This window comes from Ochlerotatus camptorhynchus, unplaced genomic scaffold (genome assembly GCF_037179485.1).
Source record: "Ochlerotatus camptorhynchus isolate MF236.1 unplaced genomic scaffold, CSIRO-AGI_Acam_v1.1 ptg000139l, whole genome shotgun sequence".
In the NCBI taxonomy this organism is placed as follows: Eukaryota; Metazoa; Arthropoda; class Insecta; order Diptera; family Culicidae; genus Ochlerotatus; species Ochlerotatus camptorhynchus.
The window spans coordinates 2,962,853-2,982,890 of NW_027040629.1; the positions used below are offsets into that span (position 1 = coordinate 2,962,853).

At 39.0% G+C, this 20,038-nt stretch overlaps 1 protein-coding gene across 1 annotated transcript in view; it reads right to left on the reverse strand.

The window, feature by feature from the left end:
• Hs3st-A (Heparan sulfate 3-O sulfotransferase-A) overlaps nt 1-20,038 on the reverse strand; it is a 166,137-nt gene that overhangs the window by 101,919 nt on the left and 44,180 nt on the right. The window contains exon 2 of the mRNA XM_065221163.1: nt 3,733-4,335. Coding sequence (XP_065077235.1) covers nt 3,733-4,004 — 272 coding nt within the window. The 5' untranslated portion in view covers nt 4,005-4,335. The remainder of the gene's footprint in view (nt 1-3,732; nt 4,336-20,038) is intronic.

Consider the following 20,038-nt stretch of genomic DNA (forward strand, 5'->3'; position numbering starts at 1 on the left):
GCTGTTACTGCTACTGGTGTTGCTGCTTCCTATATGTATGTGCATCGTTTATTCGGTGTTTCAGTTGGGCTATGCAACAATTTAATGGCATGTCGGGAGATTGTTGCATCGGTTTTTGCAAGTTGGACACACTGTATTTCCTCTACCAAGCTCTGTTCACGTTCTCCATCAAGAAGTAAAATAGTTTCCAACTTGTGTATGAACAAAAGTTGTCATGTTCAGCAACAATGGACACCACCGCATAGCCACTACTGTCGGTGTGTTCAAACATGTTATTGCCATATATATATATATTTCTAAAAAGCACCTTTCTGCGTGAGGTGAGCGCTTGGTCCTTAAACGCAGCAATAATTAAATTTCCCTTACATGATGAATGTTTAATACGAGGTTACTATAGGTAAACTTTTCCAGGTCATGCCGTAAATTCACATGCACATGCAAATTAGGTTTGATCAGAACGGTATCAAGTTGAACAGCCTTTCTTAGCGACTATGTTATCCAGGCTTGCATATATACAAACATGATTCCAGCGTATGATTGGAAATCATCTTTGAAAAGACCAAAGTTCCGTAATTTTTCAAGGTATTCACATTTTTTTAATAGAGCAAGGTAATGCTTTTATAACTTTTTGACAAACATTGAATAAAAAATTTTAATTGGATTGTCGAGAAGATATACACCAAGCCCCTATCTTTGGTGTTAACATGAACAACACCAGAATTCCAAACATTATCGAAACATTTAGTATAATTTGAGATTTCGTTCAGATTTGCGCTGGATTGGAGTCAGATGCGTTATTTGAGAGAGCGGACGCGTCCCTTCGGAGAGTCTTGACTTATTTTCATGGTTTCCCATTTGCCAGAGGGGCATGTTTCTTGGTTTTTTACGGTTAGCTGCCTACGGATAATTTATTATGATTTTTTTTATCATGGTGAAGCATGATTCGTAAAGAAAATAAATGTTGCGATCGCACATGAAAGCTTGACACTAGCAGACTAGTTTTTGATGCGTTGTTAGGTGTGTCCGTAACACGATCATGAGGGCGGTTCGTGTTTGATTATATGGTTTGGTGGTTTTGATGCGGTAGTTTGACGCATAATCGGGGTCCGGTGAAATATGAAGGGGTAATCAGTCGTTTTAAAACGCAATAGAGTTCAGTCAAGATAGCTTAAAAAGTGTGCAATATTTGTTCGCTGGTAAAATCATCGCGCCAGTCTTAGAAAACAGTTAGAGGCATGATAGCCCAAAAACAAAATGTTAGAGTTTTATGGATTTTTTCCCGTCTTACGTAAGGACCAAATCGAAACAACGAACGTTGCGTAAAAGTAGAATTCATTGAAGGCATAAGCATTTTTTTTGTAGCTTTTTTGTCTGCAAGTTTAAAAGATTATCGGTCGTAGAGGCTTATTCTTGTGTAAAGGGCACCGTCGTCAAGTTTGAGTTTGAATAAATCCCAGGTCCTATAATATTAAGGAAGCTTATACTAACATTGCTTGATTATCGTGTGTTTTGTGAATAACAACGCGGTCGTAGCTTGTATGCTGTGATATGAGGGGCTTGGTGGCCTTAGAGCGACCATTTTTGCTTGCTGAGTAGAACATCGAAAGTTTAATCTCAAGCCCCTCCACATTCAAGATTCCTAATTGCTTTATTTGTAAATGTCAATATATTGGAATAACATCAAATCGATCATTGGTGTGTTATATTAAAAGGAGCATAAGATCATGGATTCAATCCCAAGCTCCTTCGCGTTATATGATCTTTAGGAAATCAAGTCAGCTTATCGTTTACCAAAACGAAACCTGCTGCAATCCCAACCCTATTACCAAATATCCCAGTGATTCCTCGTGGCAGTGCAGAGGTGTTCTCGGCTTCCATCAAAGCGAGTGTCACGACAACACATTCCTACTCATTGCTTTCTTGACCTGTGCTGGTATTGCCTAGTTTGAGATCACCAATTTCTACACATTGAGGATGATTTCTAGTCCCAAGCATCGTCTATTGGTTCTCTGTGTAATTACAGCTGATCTGGCAATAATAGAGTTGCAACCGTGGGTGGTCAATCATGCTCATGCTCATGCTATGACCTTTTTGCTGTTTTTGTATTCGTTTAGATTACTACACTTATCCTACAAACATCAGAAAGTTGAATAAGAGAAACTACACAGTTTTATGCGGTTTTTCAGCATTTGCATCGAATCGTTTTATAGGACTTTCGATAGTATTATTTTAATTGGATACCTAACTCTCGTGGTCTCCAGGTTCTCCAGGTGTTTGTGCAGAATGAATTTTCTTATTTCAAGTTCCATGATTCCACATAATAGTATGTGTCTTTACATGAATAATTTGTTGGCAACGTTTCGCGCTAACTCTATGTTGTTTCCTCAATTGGAGGTTTTATAAAACCCAAATCACCGGCATTCCGTTCACCATATATCAATTGATTCTCACAACGATTCGCAATCGCTTCGACAGTAAATTATTCGGTTTCCTAATTTCATTACCATTTCGTGATTCCAATTTCCTGTTCAAAGATCATGCAACTGAATGGTATTGTAGCCGAAGGCACCAGTTCTGCTTCTCGGCATTTCTTGTTATACACATATAATGGATATTGATTTCAATCTACCTTCTGTCTATAACCGAAGCACACAGAGTGCCGCTGTGCTGTGCTGCAGCCCTTGGACTTGATTCATTTTCACGTGAATTGTTCGAAAACTGAGCTGGCTGATGCACCCAAAAATAGGGGAAGACAGCCAAAAACGCACCGGTTTAGATCTATTTAGCCACCAAACTGTTACCATCAGAGCTTTTTAGTAAGCAATGTTACTTAAACAACAGTTAAATAACTTTAGTTACCCACTGAAAAAGCTCAAAATTGTGTTCTGCCCCGGGGTGCATATTACCCTGTCGTACCTTACCCAAAAGCAAGCCGTCACCATCATATTGTTTCTCGGGCCAAGGTGGAAAGACGAGAAACTCAATAAGCGAGTGCTTCCGGAAAATGAGATGAAAACATGTAGGTAGGGATTTTTGCTTTGCTAGGCCTTAGGAAGCCAAAAAAGCCAAAACGGAGAGCATAAATGGCTCCCAAGGGTATTAACAGCCAGACGACCGGCAAGAGTTCCTGAATGTGCTTTTTTATGGGTAGCTCGGTACCTACTAGAACCGTGCAGGTACAGAAATAAAAGGTCAAATTGAAATCGTCATTTGGCACTAGCCCATCGCTACTTGCAGCTTAGATTGCTGAACTAGAAAAATATATCTGCTAGCAATTAATCGACGGTCAACATGCTGGCATAAGGTTTCGTCACATGCTCTGATAGATGGCCATATGAAAGCGGTGTGCCCCACAACGGACTCTTTATGAGAAAAAGGAATTAATCCTGGAATGTACACAATTGAGGGTCTTTTTGGACACTTTCACTCATTTGCATAGCCTATCATAGGATTACTTAGAGTCCACAAGCGGTAAGCTCAACGATGCCACAGCCTATCATTGAATTGTTTTTTTGCATAAAAATAAATGAACCTAAGTTATACGGGCTACGACAAAAGCATATTTCATAAAAATTCCATTAAACCCTAAAGTTCGTACTACGTCTCATTTGGTTTCACATATGTGTCAATCGAACATGCTAGCCTCACTTCGATGTCAGCCCACAGATAGGTTATGAAAAAGTAATTTGATTAAAATGCAGGCCTCCCTTTCGGGACAAGTGAAACACTTACAGAATGTCCAGTGGCAACGAAACGGAACAATCCCTCAATTGATCACCGCGTCGTTTTGTGGGCATCGGTGTGAGCAGCAGAAACGATCTCCTAGTATTTCCGTTTCCGCTGATTCCATCTGCCGTGGGTATGCATCGGGCGAAGTTGACTCGTTGTAGGCGGCAACAAGCGACTGCACCGGGGGTGGCGGGATGCAATTTGATGATTGATTTTTCTCCTTCTGTTATTACACCACTTACTTCGAACTTCGAACTACAATCACACATACACATGAAACTGTGAAAACACACTCTCTTACTGTAGCTCACGGACGAAACTTTTGCTGGCACTTTTTCATTAGATGCAATTTGATTTTTATCTTACATAGCTTCCTACTTGGACCTACACTTTACACCACACTGCACGTACACATTCACTCATCACGGAAAGCCACTTTATCTGATATGTATTGAAATCGATTTTTTCTGACTTCAGAACTAATTCATCGATTTTAAAGCTACTGATTACAGCTTACACCTTCTGAACTTACGCTACTTGTATATATGTAGAAACGAGGCATTCGATTTGATATGTATCCGTTCCGATCCAAGGTTTCAAGTTGACCTAAAAATAGAGAAAAGAAAATGGGAAAACATGAGCAATCATTGATTCGATGGAAACGCTATCGAATTACATTACTGCACAAATGATGTGCACCTGCCTAGTAGGTGTAAGCGTAAATGCTACCTGTCAATAAAGAAGGAAAGCGATAATTCACAAGGAGTATTTCGATGAGTGGAGAAGATTGTCGTCAAGGTAAACTTCATTTAGCACTGTCACTCGAGTCAATGGGAATAGATCCCCTGCACTTGTGCTCACTGCAAAAATGGTAGTCCGCATCATGAATTATTCAAGTGTTCTATAGAATATCATTTCATTTTCCTCATTCCAAGAAATATCCTAAAAGTGGCAACATTAACGACGGCGATAAATACTAACCGCTACAATATAGTCGATTATTCCGAATACGTCCACCTTCCACTAATTGCAAGCAAATTAGGCAAAGACCCTTATTTGCATTAACATAATAGTAGATGTGAAAAGCGGTTATGCAGTAGCAGAAGGTAAAAGAAAATTTCGCTATTTACTGGGAACATTCTACCGACCGATAAGAGCACTACTTTAGCTTTAGGTGGAAACTGGCGTCACAGGTTCATCGACGCTGCACGGAAGCACGAAAAAGGTGTGGCTGCATAAATGGAAGGACTCGGAATTCATTATTGCTTCCTGACCATACACAACCGGGCAATCCTTGGGAAATATTTCCATGGAGATGCACAGCTCAAAGTTAAGTTATAGTAACATTATATAAGAGGCTATCGTTTTTGTTGGATAATTCCTGAATATTTCCAGAATGAACCCACTACAACTGAAAACAGATTAAAAATTAATCTTTTATTGGCTTCAACAATTGAGCCTGGTACAACTTTTTTTTCCGAGGGAGTTGATCAAGTCAGTTGAATGACATGGTTTCAACTGAGTTGATTAATTGCCCTACCTTCTCTAAGCCCAGCATTAATATTAGATGATGAATTTTTCTGATGTACTTCTAGTTATTGTTCCTTATTGTGTTCTTAACAGTTTGATTAGCTCAGAGAACTATTTAACTAAATGAGAATTTAAGATAATGGCCTTGCTTGGGAGGATTTATTTTTCATTGCATGGAGTAGCACTTTTATGATTGAATAATGATTCATATATACTTCTGGAAAAATATATCTCGTACTCTTTTCGAAAACAATAAGATTTAAATACCCTTGTGTAGTATATATGATAAGATAAAGTGTGATACGGTCAAAATTTGGTCATTATCAACTTGACGTATTTCTTTCAATTTTGCATTTAAAAAACCTGAACACCCCTCATTTTGAAGGTGTGTGTGTGTAGAATGTTGCTCCTATTTTGATTTTGGAATTCACTCTTCAGTTGTCAAAATGCCGTCCAAGCAAGAAGAGCAGCGTATCAAAATTTTGCTCGCGCATCGCGAAAATCCGAGCTACTCGCACGCAAAGTTGGCAAAATCGCTAAAAGTTGCCAAATCAACCGTTACAAATGTAATTAAAGTGTTTGGGGAACGTTTGTCGACAGCCAGGAAGTCTGGATCGGGGGGAAATCGAAAACCGGAAGCCGCTGAGACGACAAAGAGAGTTGCCGGTAGTTTCAAGCGAAACCCTAACCTCTCTCTCCGAGATGCCGCAAATAAGCTGGGTGTATCGTCTACAACCATGCATCGAGCCAAAAAACGAGCCGGACTATCGACTTACAAGAAGGTAGTGACTCCAAATCGCGATGATAAACAAAATACGACGGCCAAAGCGCGATCCCGGAGGCTGTACACGACGATGCTGACGAAGTTTGACTGCATGGTAATGGACGACGAAACCTACGTCAAAGCCGACTACAAGCAGCTTCCGGGACAGGAGTTTTATACGGCAGAAGGAAGGGGAAAGGTAGCAGATGTTTTCAAGCACATGAAACTGTCAAAGTTCGCAAAGAAATATCTGGTTTGGCAAGCCATCTGTACCTGTGGCTTGAAAAGCAGCATTTCCATAGCTTCCGGGACTGTCAACCAAGAAATTTACGTGAAAGAGTGTTTGAATAAACGTCTGCTGCCTTTCCTGAAGAAACACGGTTGTTCCGTACTGTTTTGGCCGGATTTGGCATCTTGCCATTACGGTAAAAAGGCCATGGAGTGGTACGCCGCCAACAACGTGCAGGTGGTTCCCAAGGACAAGAACCCTCCCAACACGCCAGAGCTCCGCCCAATTGAGAAATACTGGGCTATTGTCAAGCGGAACCTAAAGAAGACAAAAAAAAACTGCTAAGGGCGAGCAGCAGTTCAAGGCAAACTGGCTTTCTGCGGCGAAGAAGGTAGACAAGGTGGCTGTACAAAATCTGATGGCAGGGGTCAAGCGTAAGGCCCGGCAATTCGGATTTGGAAAAGCGGAAGCCTAACTGAATATTTTTCCTGAATTTTATACTAATTGAACTTGAAAAAGAAATTTAATTTGATTTTTTAAATAAACGATTTCATCGATTTACACGCGTTTTCCCTTGACCAAATTTTGACCGTATCACCCTTTAGTAATGAATTAATCATAAACTTACCGTTAATTAGTTTGATGTCGGCAAAATGCATTTGGCAGCACTAGAAGTCGACCTTCATGAAATAAACAAATCAGTGCCAACATTTCAAAGGGGCGTAATTGCATTTGTAAACAATGGCTTTAGCCTTCGATTTCTCATGAATAAAAGCTCACAGTTATTTACACCACCAAGTAGGGGAACGTTTCCTCTACCATCTAGCATTGTTAATTTGAAGAGGTGAGCTTTCAGTTGCGAGAAATCGACAGCTAAAGCCATTGTTTACAAAAGCAATTACGCCTCTTTGAAATGTTGGCACTGAAATGACTGATACACGCAAGAAAGATCGAAAAAGATTTCGGAAAGCTCCGAATACACGAATGCGGTTCGTGTTATGAAAATCGAAGTATGTACGTCTATGAACCGACCAAAGCACAGAACGCGAAGTGAGGGAGATAGGACGTATGATTAAAATGACGCTATGGGATGGAAGAGTGCGGAATGATATGTTTGAACGCATTCATCACGCTCGTTCATGGATCGTTTCATCATTGGGTACGGCCAGGGTAGACGCGATTCGCGATGCGACGCGACCAATTCAAAAGAATCGCGTCTACTCTGGCCGCGGCCATTCTGTTGTAGGATTGGACGATCTTCAGAGAAAGATCAATCTTGACGGATCGATGTTATATTTGTTTCTAGAATCGATCCACTGATTAAATCGATACCAAAGAATCGATCTTTGGTAGATCGATCTTTTGATTTTTTGTGATTTCTATATGGGGTAGCGCTTTGTGAAAACCGAAAATGGAACATGGAACAAAATTATGAAAAATTTTGAACGTTAATAACTCAGCTGCTCCTCAACCAATTTCAATAATTTTATCACCAATCGATCATAAATATGTCTACGCATCTGTTGAATTAATATTTTATCATTTTTTCTTCAAAATGTTACTATTGAAAATTGCACGAATGTGCAACTGTTGCTATGACAATTAGAATTATCACCGGTTGCTTGCGAAAAGCGTTTTCACAACACAGATTTCAAAGTTGGATTCCATCCGGTCTCACCAAACGGTGTTTATTCAATCACCGCGTGGTGAGTGGTGGTGTTCTCCTGTACACAACGAAAAGCTGCCTGCAAGCAGTGAGCTACAGCCCACATGAGCATCCATATAAGGAGAAAGAAGCCGCACCGCTATTGATCGGAATCAGTAGCTCTTCTTGAGTCGCTGTGAGCCATCTACATCAAGCGCGTCATACTAAAGAGTATAAACACTCAAATTCCTATTCCTACACAAAACACAGCTCCTGCTGCGGTTAACAAATAACATTTATTATACCGAATGCGTGATAATGTTTGCTCCATCGTACAAATAAGGTTCCCGTTTCACCTGTGCATACAATGCCTTGGTTTTCTTTGCATGCACGCAACCTATAGTTCATACCGTAGTAGGCTGTGTATAAAAGAAAATTATTTACTTAGTTTGACAGCTGTACCATGACGAAGTGGCAGCGTATTCGTGATTTTTCCCACGCGCAAATGTCGCAAAAAGACATTTCAATCGCCGTGGGAGTGTCCCGGTGGACCGTCAAAGGGGTTTTAGACCGAGAAAAGAAAGGATAACTATCCGCGAAGGTGGCCACAGGTCGTCTGAGGTCAGCTCGGGTTCCGAGGGTTATTGCTGCTATCAAAAGGAAGATTCGGGTGAATCCAGTGCGTTCAATAAGGAACATATGGCAAAGGAACACGGGATCAGTGACTTTACGGCACGGAAGATCGTAAAGGAAGATTGCGGGGAGAAGTCAAAGACACGAAAAAAAAACTCACATGATTACCAACCGCATCCGGGAGCTACGATTTGAACGATGCAAGAAAATCTTGAACTTCCTTAAGCGAAAAAATCCGGTAATCGTGTTTACCGTCGATCCCGTATAAAATTCCAGAACCGACCGGTATATTAGTTCTCTTCCGGTAAGAAACGTGGCCGACGAGCACAAGAACGTGTATCTGACCCGAGGGGGGCGACACATCTAAATCTCAAGTTTAGATGCTCAACAAATCTCACACTAGCGAATCAATCTTCGAAAAATCTTCTTTCATTTGTCGCATCTACTTGCATCGCGCATCATCTTTTTGCAGGAAATCTTAAGAATCGTCATTTATCTTCTTTCTATCTACTCAGCGTGCGCGCAGCTAGCCACAGCAAAACACAATCTTTTCTACATCGTAGATAGATTCGTCCCCTCGTCCCTAGCGTTATGGTGTTTGGATTGGTGGCTTCCGATGGCAAAATATGGACCCGTTGTTCATTCCAGAAGGCGACAAGGTCAACACGGAGGTCTACATCGGGATTTTAAGTAAGTATGTTCTTCCGTGGATCAAAGAACAGTACGATCCGAAGCCAAATGTTGTATTTCAACAAGATGGGGCTCCGTGCCACACCTCGAACCGCACTAAGAAGTGGTTGCAAGAACATCGCGTCATGAAGGCTAAGGCCTGTTCTAAACGCCACCCGAGTAAGGCAAGCCTCAGATAAACATTGACCCGTACCTGGATAGAAATGGATCCAGACTACATTATTAGAACCTGCCGTGCATTCCAGAAGCGTGTGAAAGCCGTGATTGCAGAAAGTGGAAACTCGATCGATGGATGATTAACATAGTATAAGACTCTGAGACACATCGCCCCTTTGAATAAATAAAAAAAAAACTCGAAAACTAAATTTTTGGGAATTTTTTTAAATTTTGACATTGCTCAATGGTGCAAACATTATCACGCATACGGTATAAGACCACGTAGTCCAACGTCACCATTGCGTACAACCCCATAGGGCTGTCCCTTGTAGTTTTTTTTTAATATGCTTGTTTACGTTGCTACCCGTTGGTACTTATGAAATTATTTCCTTTATAATATTCAATTAAATCACCGGCTAGAATTTTTTTTCTTTTAATAAAATGCGCGCAAAGCAACGAGCAAACGAAAACAAAGAAGAAATGAACGTTACACTTGCTCACTGTCAATTTTTGCGTAGTGTCGAATCCTTAATGACTAATCAATCAAAATGTATTATTCTGTTTCTTCAACTCCTATGACTTTGACAGATAATCGATTGTTCCAATTTTGACATGTCGTCTCTTTATTAATTCAGGCTCTTTAGCGCAAACCTTTCAAATGTTACTGTATTCGTTCATTTTGAAAAAGATCGATCTTCCAAAGATCGAACCAAGGTCGCCCAGTCCTATTCTGTTAACTTATTTTAGAGTGGACGGACGATAGGAACAACCAAAGAGCCTAAATTTATAAAGAGGCGACATGTCAAAATTGGAACAATAAATTGTCTGTCAATGTCATAGGAAAAGTCATTCCAAACGAGCAGAAGACCTGTCAAATGGATAAGATGTCGTCTCTTTATAAATTCAGGCTCTTTAGGAACAATTTGGCTGAAACAGTCATAGTGACAAATGCTCGATGCTTGAAACATCGACCAGGTCACGACACCTTTGACTGAACAAGATTTTAAGGATACAGGATACACTTTGAAGAACTATTAAGAGAATTTTAGAATGTTTTTCCGAAACAAATTTGAACGAATTCTAGATATAACATCAAGGTATTTCAGAGAATATTTTCTAGGCAACTTTAGGAAAATCTCGAAAAGAGTTTTTACAATACCTGCCAAGAGTGAAGAAGATTCCGGGATTCGTGAAAAATACCAATGGAAGCGATTTATAGGGAAATTTTGGGGATAATTCCAAGGGCATTTCCAATGGAATTTCTAGAGAATTTTAATGAGAGCAGAATTTAGAGAAGAATTCCAAGATAATTCTGAGCAAAATTTGAAGACAATTCTCGGCGGTGTTGGTCTGGAAGGGGGATTTCAATTTTTGCTCAAAAAAGCTAATAACCCCTTTTTAATTGTTGGCCGAGAATCTGAGGTGAATTGCATGGGAACTTTAAGGAGCATTTCAAGCAAATTAAAAAAACTGTAGCTCCAGTGAACTCTTAGAAAGAGTTTAAAATTCTAAGAGAGTCTAAGGACGAATTTTAAAATTTTTATAGAGTGTTCTACAGAGAATTTCTGGACTGTTATAAAGACATTTTCGAGGGACATACAGAGAGAATTTCACATTTTGTTTAGAAGTAGTACTCTCAATCAAATAAAAGCATGTAAAGGTTTGAGCGAAGACTTCGAACGTGTCGCAGAACCAAATTCAAGATTCAGCAAAGGTGCTGCTGTCTTGGGAATTACCCATTTAACTTTCTGCTCAATATCATTCAGTTTTATGCTGAATTCAAATGTATATCGCTAAAAGTAAATATTTCATTTCTCTATTACATAAGCTTTCATTATATAAATAAATACTGGGTTGGGAGGGAGCATCAGGGTATCATTTGACCTGAAACTGGACGATGGTATGATTGACAGCCAGATTTTAACAGGGAATAAACACCATCTTTTTCCTACCGATTCGATTGTGGTGGTGTGAATTCTACTCCAACAGTTTCAGTTAGATTGATGCACCCGTCTTAACACAAACCGTCCTGTAGGAAGCTTAGTAAGTATTGATGGATTGTATCGTTGGAAGGAGATTCTTAAATTCCCGTGGATTTCACGTAATGCCTCTGCTTGCGAGATCACCCCTCCTTTTTTGACCCTTCATACAGCGATATTGTGAATTCAGATCGGTAGCTCAAATTGATCTTGCTATTAAGTGGAGCTGCATACAAGACAAGATCTTCGAATGGACCTTTAATACTTACATACATACAAACAATTCAAATGTATATCGCTAAACCGGAAAAAAATACCAAAATTGCGGGAGAAAACGAAATAAAACCAGGAAAACGCTAATCGAGATTTGCTGGTCACCATGAAGATGGAGGATATCTGGCCCTTAGAGTTGAGTTCGAAAGCAGTCAGAAAATAGCTTCTAAGGGTGATAAAACTGCAATGCAAAGGCCTCTTCTCGTATCAGTAAATCGAGATAAGAAACGGATCAAGAACTTGCTGAAAACTTTAAGCGATCTAGCAATCCTTTTTTGTAGATTGATATCGAGATGGTTGCAGTTTCCTTTACACGTCGCTTTCAATCATAGTAACATCCCGGTTACTGCTTGAACTGGCATTTATCACGTTTAAAATGTGTCGTTCTGTCGATTTCTGTCTTCTTTGCATTTTATAAAATGTATCGAACGATTTATTCAATTTGAAATTGCACTGGGTTAGAGGTCCATGTGATATTTCATGAAAAAATGTCCAGAAAGCACTAATATACATCTGCAAAAAACGGGTAGGCACAGCATTTGGATTTTTTTCAATTACTGGAAATTCAAAGAATATCAGGGAAATGTTTTCTTCATTGAGTCGACACCCTTATAATTCTCCAAGTGGAGGGACTTACAATCCTAAAGCATAAATAGAGGTACCGTTTAGTTTTTTCAGTGCTAGGTACTGCAATTTTTAATCTGGGAGAGATAGGAAAATCACCTTTTTTCCCACCCAAGAAACGCCCTGTATTCTCATGCAAAATGATGCATGTGCGTCCACAAAACGCAAGAAATATTTAAAAAAACAGCGATATTTAGTGGTTGTTCTGCTCAATGGGTAGATAAAGGATGCACCGAGAATTTTTTTTTTTTAACTCTATTTGTTCCAAATTCAAAATAAATTACATTTCATTTTTAACCTAGGTGCTCCAGTTACCACAGTAACTTACCAGCCTTAATTGTTATGATATATATCTAAGTGTTTTTACATTGTTCCTGTCTTGGCAATTCAGTATTTAAACAGGTTTTTTAAACCTGCATGTCAGTATAACAATTGATAGCTTAAAACTAAAAAACTAAAACTAAATCTTATCTAAGTATAAAGGAAATTAATGGTTGCAATTGAGGATTGTAACGATTTTTGCCGGAAATTATTCATTATTTTGTTGGACATTTGTGCTAAAGTCTCAACATTCGAAATTCTATGTACTTCGGTAGTACTGTACCAGGAAGGCAACTTCAAAATCATCTTCAGAATTTTGTTCTGAATCCTTTGAAGTGTTTTTTTTATGGTAGTGCAACAACAAGACCATATTGGCCCAGCGTAAAGCATGGCCGGTCTAAAAACTTGTTTAAATATTAGAAGTTTATTCGTCAGGCAAAGTTTGGATTTCCTGTTTATAAGAGGAAACAAACATTTTATATATTTGTTACATTTGGCTTGAATGCCCTCAATGTGATCTTTAAAAGTTAATTTTTGGTCAAGAACTAATCCAAGATATTTCACTTGGTTTGACCAGGAAATTGGAACTCCGTTCATAGTGACTATGTGACTACTACTAGGTTTCAAAAACGAAGCTCTAGGCTTATGTGGAAATATTATAAGTTGAGTTTTGGAAGCGTTGGGAGAAATCTTCAATTTTTGTAAATAAGAAGAGAAAATATCTAAACTTTTCTGCAGTCTGCTGCAAATAACACGAAGACTTCTTCCTTTAGCGGAAATGCCTGTGTCATCAGCGAACAAAGATGTGTGGCAACCCTGAGGCAAATCAGGGAGGTCCGAAGTGAAAATGTTATACAATATAGGCCCAAGAATGCTACCCTGAGGAACTCCTGCTGTAACAGGTAGTCGATTAGACTTGGAATTTTAATAATTTACCTGCAGAGTTCTGTCAGTTAAATTATTCTGAACTAATTTCATAATGTAAAGTGGAAAATTAAACTTTTTCAATTTAGTAATCAAACCTTCATGCCAAACACTGTCGAATGCTTTTTCTATGTCTAGAAAAGCAACTCCAGTTGAGTGGCCTTCAGATTTGTTTGAACGAATTAAATTGGTAACTCTCAAGAGTTGATGAGTAGCTGAATGCCCATGGCGAAATCCAAACTGCTCATCTGCAAAAATTGAGTTCGTATTGATGTGAAGCATCATTCTATTCAAAATTATTTTTTTTAAAAGTTTACTTATTGAAGAAAGCAAACTTATTGGACGGTAGCTAGAAGCTTCAGCTGGGTTTTTATCCGGCTTCAAAATTGGAACAACTTTTGCATTTTTCCATTTATCAGGAAAGTATGCCAAATGGAAACATCTGTTAAATAATTTTACCAAGAAAGACAAGGTACTCTCTGGGAGTTTTTTGATGAGGATATAGAAAATTCCATCGTCACCTGGAGCTTTCATATTTTGAAATTTTTTAGTTATAGACCTTACTTCGTCCAAATCAGTCCTCCAGGAATCATCAAAAATATTTTCCCGAGAGAAAATATTCAGAAAATCCTGAGCAACCTGATTCTCAATAGGACTAGTAAGACCCAAACTGAAATTATGGGAACTCTCGAATTGCTTAGCAAGTTTCTGAGCTTTTTCCAAATTTGTGATCAAAATTTTACCACCTTCTTTACGCGCTGGAATTGGCTTTTGAGGTTTTTTCAAATTTTTTGTGAGTTTCCAAAAGGATGTACCGAGAATTGATCGTAGGAATGTATGGCTAATCTAGATTTTCGCGATCAACGATGAAATGTCACATATAATAGGTGCAAAATTGTGCAATCCGTTTTATTGTGCCCATGTTTTTAGCGTTCTGAAGGTGAATCGCTGTTGAAACCTTATTTCCGATCTATCTCTTTACCACATCAAAATTTTAAGAGCACACATATCAGCTCTCACAAATCATACAACAATGAAACTTCAAGTGATGTCACAACAGTTTCCAAGATTTGTAAAATCTTGAAGCGATAGGGAAGATCAGCTATTGGCCATTGTTGGACGCTTCCAGGCCCGTACCCCTCACCAAATTCGTTAAAAATCATAATTTTTATAATTTCGTGCATTCATATGCATTCATAACTTTTTTCCTCAACCGAATTTTCATCAACAGAACAGCAAAGCATAGAATATATTATCTTTACAATTTAGGAAATTAAACGAGGAGGGAATTTCTTTTTTGACATCCACGTATACGCCTTGCACACCAGTGTACATGTCGCCCAGATCCGCAGGGAGTTTCTCTCTCACGCTTCACTTCCCCGTATTTCCCCAGCACCAACGTAAAATGATTATCCGGCACCTCCACTGGTAAGTAAGTAGTATGCTCGTTCGTATTAAACGTTGCCTCCCTCAACCGACATCCGTATCTCCATTGCCTTTCCATTATCATAATAGAAAATTAAATACTCTGGATTATAGAGTAGAGCGCTACTTCGTCGTAATCGTCCATTTCCGTTCTATTGAGCAGAAAACATCAGTATAATCAATGATTTCACAAATCAGTAATACGTTTGTACCGATGCGTTAGTTCACAAGCTACAACTCAAAACCTATTAGAGCACTCATTGTTCTCAAAACAAAAGAAAAGCAAACTCGCTTTTTCTACCTTCATCCGTAGGACGAAGAAAATCCAATGGCGTTTAAATGCGTTTGGACGGAATTGAAACTCGTATGACGAATTTGGAATCAAGAAGTAGTGTTAGATTTTTAACAATATCTCAACAATGTGTGGCTCTTTATCAAATTCATCGGTACTTATGGAAAGGGGAATAAATTTAGAAGTCATCTTTGGTAGAAACATTTAATTTATTGTTAAAACCTGTTCAATAAATAGAAGTAAAGCGTGGGTTGTGCTTAGTAGGACGGAAATTAGATCAAAAACCCTACATCACCGCATAATACATGCTTGTTTCAGATTTGAATTTGAAGAAGATCGCCTTTTGTGCAAGCGCACAAAAAGAAGAAAAAAGATGTCGATGGTGTGACCGACTGAAAAGCAGCTGCTACTGCTTCAACACTGAACTGATTTTCGACATCGATTTTTGATGTTATTTTTTTGTGCAATGCATTTATCGATCGTCGGCTCTATTATTCTATTTTGAATAGACTTCTAGACTTTCTAAGGCGAGCTACAATTCAGAAGGACTGATTTCCTTCAAGAGTCTAAAAATGGCCGTCATGATAGTTGATATGACTACCACTTTAAAGTGTATACAGCGCAAATATCCGACACTGTTCCGACATCGCACAAGAAATTGCAACTGTCTGTTTGCGTGGAGCTCCGCTTTCATTGTAGCATGTTTCGTGAGAGCTGATATTTGTTGTACCCGGGAATCTCCATGCTTCCCACTACCTAGCTCATATTAACTGTTTTATGGGCTGTTTACATTTGAGCTAGTTCACTTACTCCACCAGCTCAACCAACTAGCGCGAATTTCAGTTGTTCCTGAAATCTCATGCTGGTAGATGCTGACGCCCTGTTTACATTATCCTGGCTACTTTTTAGTGCTAGTACACTAGCGCTAGCAAAAAAGCACAGATGTAAACACCACATCTTGGAGATGATGAATGAAGCATGAAGCTAAGATAAACTTACGAGGTTCAGATGGAGCCACTTAATTATGATGAAATGCTACCATCTGTGACCACTGGCGCATCACTAGCGAAAGTTTATGATATTTTTTATGCTTGCCAGAACAGCAAAATAAACAGAGGCAGCTTCTTGCAAAATTTCGATAATTGAATGAAAACTTGTTTTCTCTCAATACCTGTTAGGTAATATTCTGCCATTCTTGATTGCCGAGCTACCATTTTACATTTTCGTGGATGCGGTACAAAACATAGATGACTAATGAACAACATGGTCTCCCTTTTCCAAAAGCATGAAATATTTACCCCCATTTAACGAGACGAGAAAAACGGACGAATGCGGATGGGTGAAACAACACGATGGCGTTTATTTCTCAGTAGCAGATGTGTTGACATTCAGCATAGGTTTACTTTCCGCCTCTGTATTTCACGTTGCCTAATGCGCCCCGGTTTGGTTTATTTTCGGGAAGGATCAGACAACGCCTAACGGAGTGAAACCGTTTTGTCTTTTTTTTTCGCTGCGGATGTGTATGTCGTTCTGGCCGAGCTGTCCGTACGTGTTTCTGTATATCTGCGGCCAAGATAAAGTTATAAAATAAAATAAACTTGCAACCTTAGGACCAGGCGGCTTTGCCTGCAGACCACATAATCACATATTTTACACAAGACAGCTAGGTCGAAACAAAAACTAATTAATTAAATTAAGCACATGTTTCCGGCCAAGTGGAGGTGACTGGTGCTCACCCATAGGTGGGTGAAGGAGAAAGAGTCCCGAACATAACGGACCCTGCTGCTATCGGTTTCCTCTGTATAGGATATGTTGAAGATCCTCCCTCACTTATCATGTACAAATTTATCTCCAGTAGTATCCTTTCTGTGATATCTCGGTTGTTCATCAAGCAGACCGTGAAGACAAAAACAAACATAGCAAAATCTATTTACGGTCACTGAATGGGTATAACGGGTTCACAGTATCCAATAATCCTGTTATGGATACGTTTTCACCGGAAAGCAGCCGCCCATGCATTGTATCGATTACGTCCAATTATGAATTTAATTTAACCACTACAAGTACTAATAATAATTTGTTTTATTTTTTGTTTTCCGAGTATCAATGCTACCGACGCCAGGGAGGCAACTCCCACACCTGACACCTGGACCCTACCTATCGACCCATCACAACTCATGGACCGGGGGACGCCGACTGGGATTGAACTCAGGCCTTTTGGGATGAGAGGTAATCACGTTTACTACTACACCACCAGTGCCGCTGCCCTATAAGCATTCGATGGGTCCGGAAAGGGCTGAACTGCAGCAGCAACGTAAGGTCGATATATTCTGTGAAACTGTTTTGCATGTCTAATACACATCAAGTATGAGTAGAATGTGTCGTTTTGTACGTCAGAAGTCACGTAGAACGTCGGTGATGAAGTGTTTTCCTTCTACATAACAAACGGGAAACATGAAAATCTTGATATGAAAGATGTGCAGGTACGGTTCGCAGAGTGTGTCAATCAGTGTAATTGAAATGCTTGGTTCAAAGACGAGCCTTTTCTGGCTATTAGCATCCAACTGTGGGGGGGGGGGGGTGTTGCCATGAATCAGCAGTGCCTTTGATCTTGATCTAATTTAATTTACATTTGGACTATTACCAGGTGAAATCCGCCAGAAAAAGTCAAAATCTGGCACGACTCTTTCCGATCAGAATGAAACTTTCAACATGTTTTCAGTTAGGACGCATTTCGCGCCAAATCGAATCGAAGCTGGCAGCACCCTCTCAGATTTCAATCAAATTTGCTGGATGTGTAGACTTTGACTAAATAAGCACTTTTGCATACTCAGTTTTTCCAAAATTTATCTAGACTAACATTTGAGAAGGGCCAAACTTTTCCTGCCGATTTTTTTCAAAAAAATATGGTGGAAAAATGACAACTCCAACAAAAATATGTTGTATGGATAACTTTTAGGAAATCGACCAAATTATTGAAAAAAAAATCATTCGAGACCTACACTAAAAAAAATCGATTTTTAAAATTTAAAGTCGATTTAAAAAAAGGCCATGTTTGAATTGGATGAAACTTTTCCTCAAGATAGGTAATTATGTTGACTACCATCCGTCCATACATTGCGAGATGGGCACTTTTAAGGAAAAAAAGTTTTTCTTACAAAAACTTTTTCATGTCTGAACTGATTTTTTAACGTACCATTTTTACAGAAAAATTAAACCAGTGAAGCTCAAAATCATCTCAGAACCCAAAGAAGCTCCATTTGTGATTCAATTTTGTCTAATCAACAACTAATCACTTGGATTAATCGAGCATTACATATGAAAAGGGCTTATATCATAAGAAAATAATATAATTGATTATATTGTCTACTACTGAGGTAAAATCCGATACTCCTATAGCAACTAAGAATTCTTAGCTCAAATTATCCATAAAGAATTAGGTATGAATAAAATTTAAATTGCAATCTTCTTTCTTTTTCTTTTTTCCTTTGGTTTGTTTTTTTCCGTCGATCTTGTTTTCCGTGCTGAGCACCAGTGCTACCGACGTGCCAGGAAGGCAGCTCCCACACCTGGACCCTACCTATCGACCCATCAACTCATGAACCGGGGACCAACGGCTTTACTTCCCATCCAAAGGAAGGCGTGATCAGAGATGTTATGCCTCAGAACATCCCGGCGGCGCCGACTGGTATTGAACCCAGGCCTGCTGGGGTGAGAGGTAATCATGCTTACCACTACACCACCGGCGCCGTTGCGATCTTCTTTCGAATCAACAACGATTTGGGAAGTCAACGTATCGCATCATAATTCTATATGCCCTTCTGTTATTTATACCTAAACCATTTACATTATATACCTACCACTTCATTCTACCTATGAGCACTATAAAACTAAGGTTAATTTCATACAAGCAGCAGTCAATCTGATAACGAAAGTTGTGAAGACAAGTTGTGGTAAAATTATTATCATGGACCAAAGTAGTAAATTAAGGCTCAAAGCATTGAAATGTTGTGCAAATATAAATAATCCGAGATGCAACCGAAATAAGTTACGGGCCATATCGTCAACGATGGTAGAAAAAATACATTCTATGGGATATAACCACGAAATTGAGGAAACGATGAGCATTTGTGAGTCATGCCGTCTCATGCAAAAGGTCCCTGTGATGCCATTGGTGGCACTCTCAAGCGAATGGCAAAGAGAGCTAGTCTTACCCGAGATTATGGAAACACCATAACAGCTCCACGAGAATTATATAACTGGGCAGTTGAACAAATAGATAAAATATCACAAAACTACGTTTCGAGTACATATCCACTGAACACTACATCGAAATGTCAGAAGAACTCGAAGAACTATATAACAGCACAAAGACAATATCTGGCACACAGAAAGTCCACAGTTTTGTGCCTATAACTGGTGACAAAGTAGCGGCAAAAAGGTATTCTAATTCAGAAAATGAACCAAAAATATTTAACTTGATTGGAAAAAGGAAAAAATAGCATGTATGAAAATATGATATATGATATATGAAAAATCTTGTCTTTTTTCTCTCACATATTATCAAATTTTGCATCAGTAGTAGGCAACAGAATAAGGGAATGATATTTTTTTTGACAAGGTCTACATGTCCAAATAGTTTTATTGAACTCTGAGAGGGTGCTGCCAATTCCAAATACGATTTGGCGAGAAATGCATCATGAGCCTTTTTCATATGAAATTCTCGATTAATCAAAGTGAACTTAAGTGCTGATTAGACAAAGTTGAATCGCCAATTGAGCTTCATTGGATTCTGAGATGATTTTGAGCTTCACTGGTTTAGTTT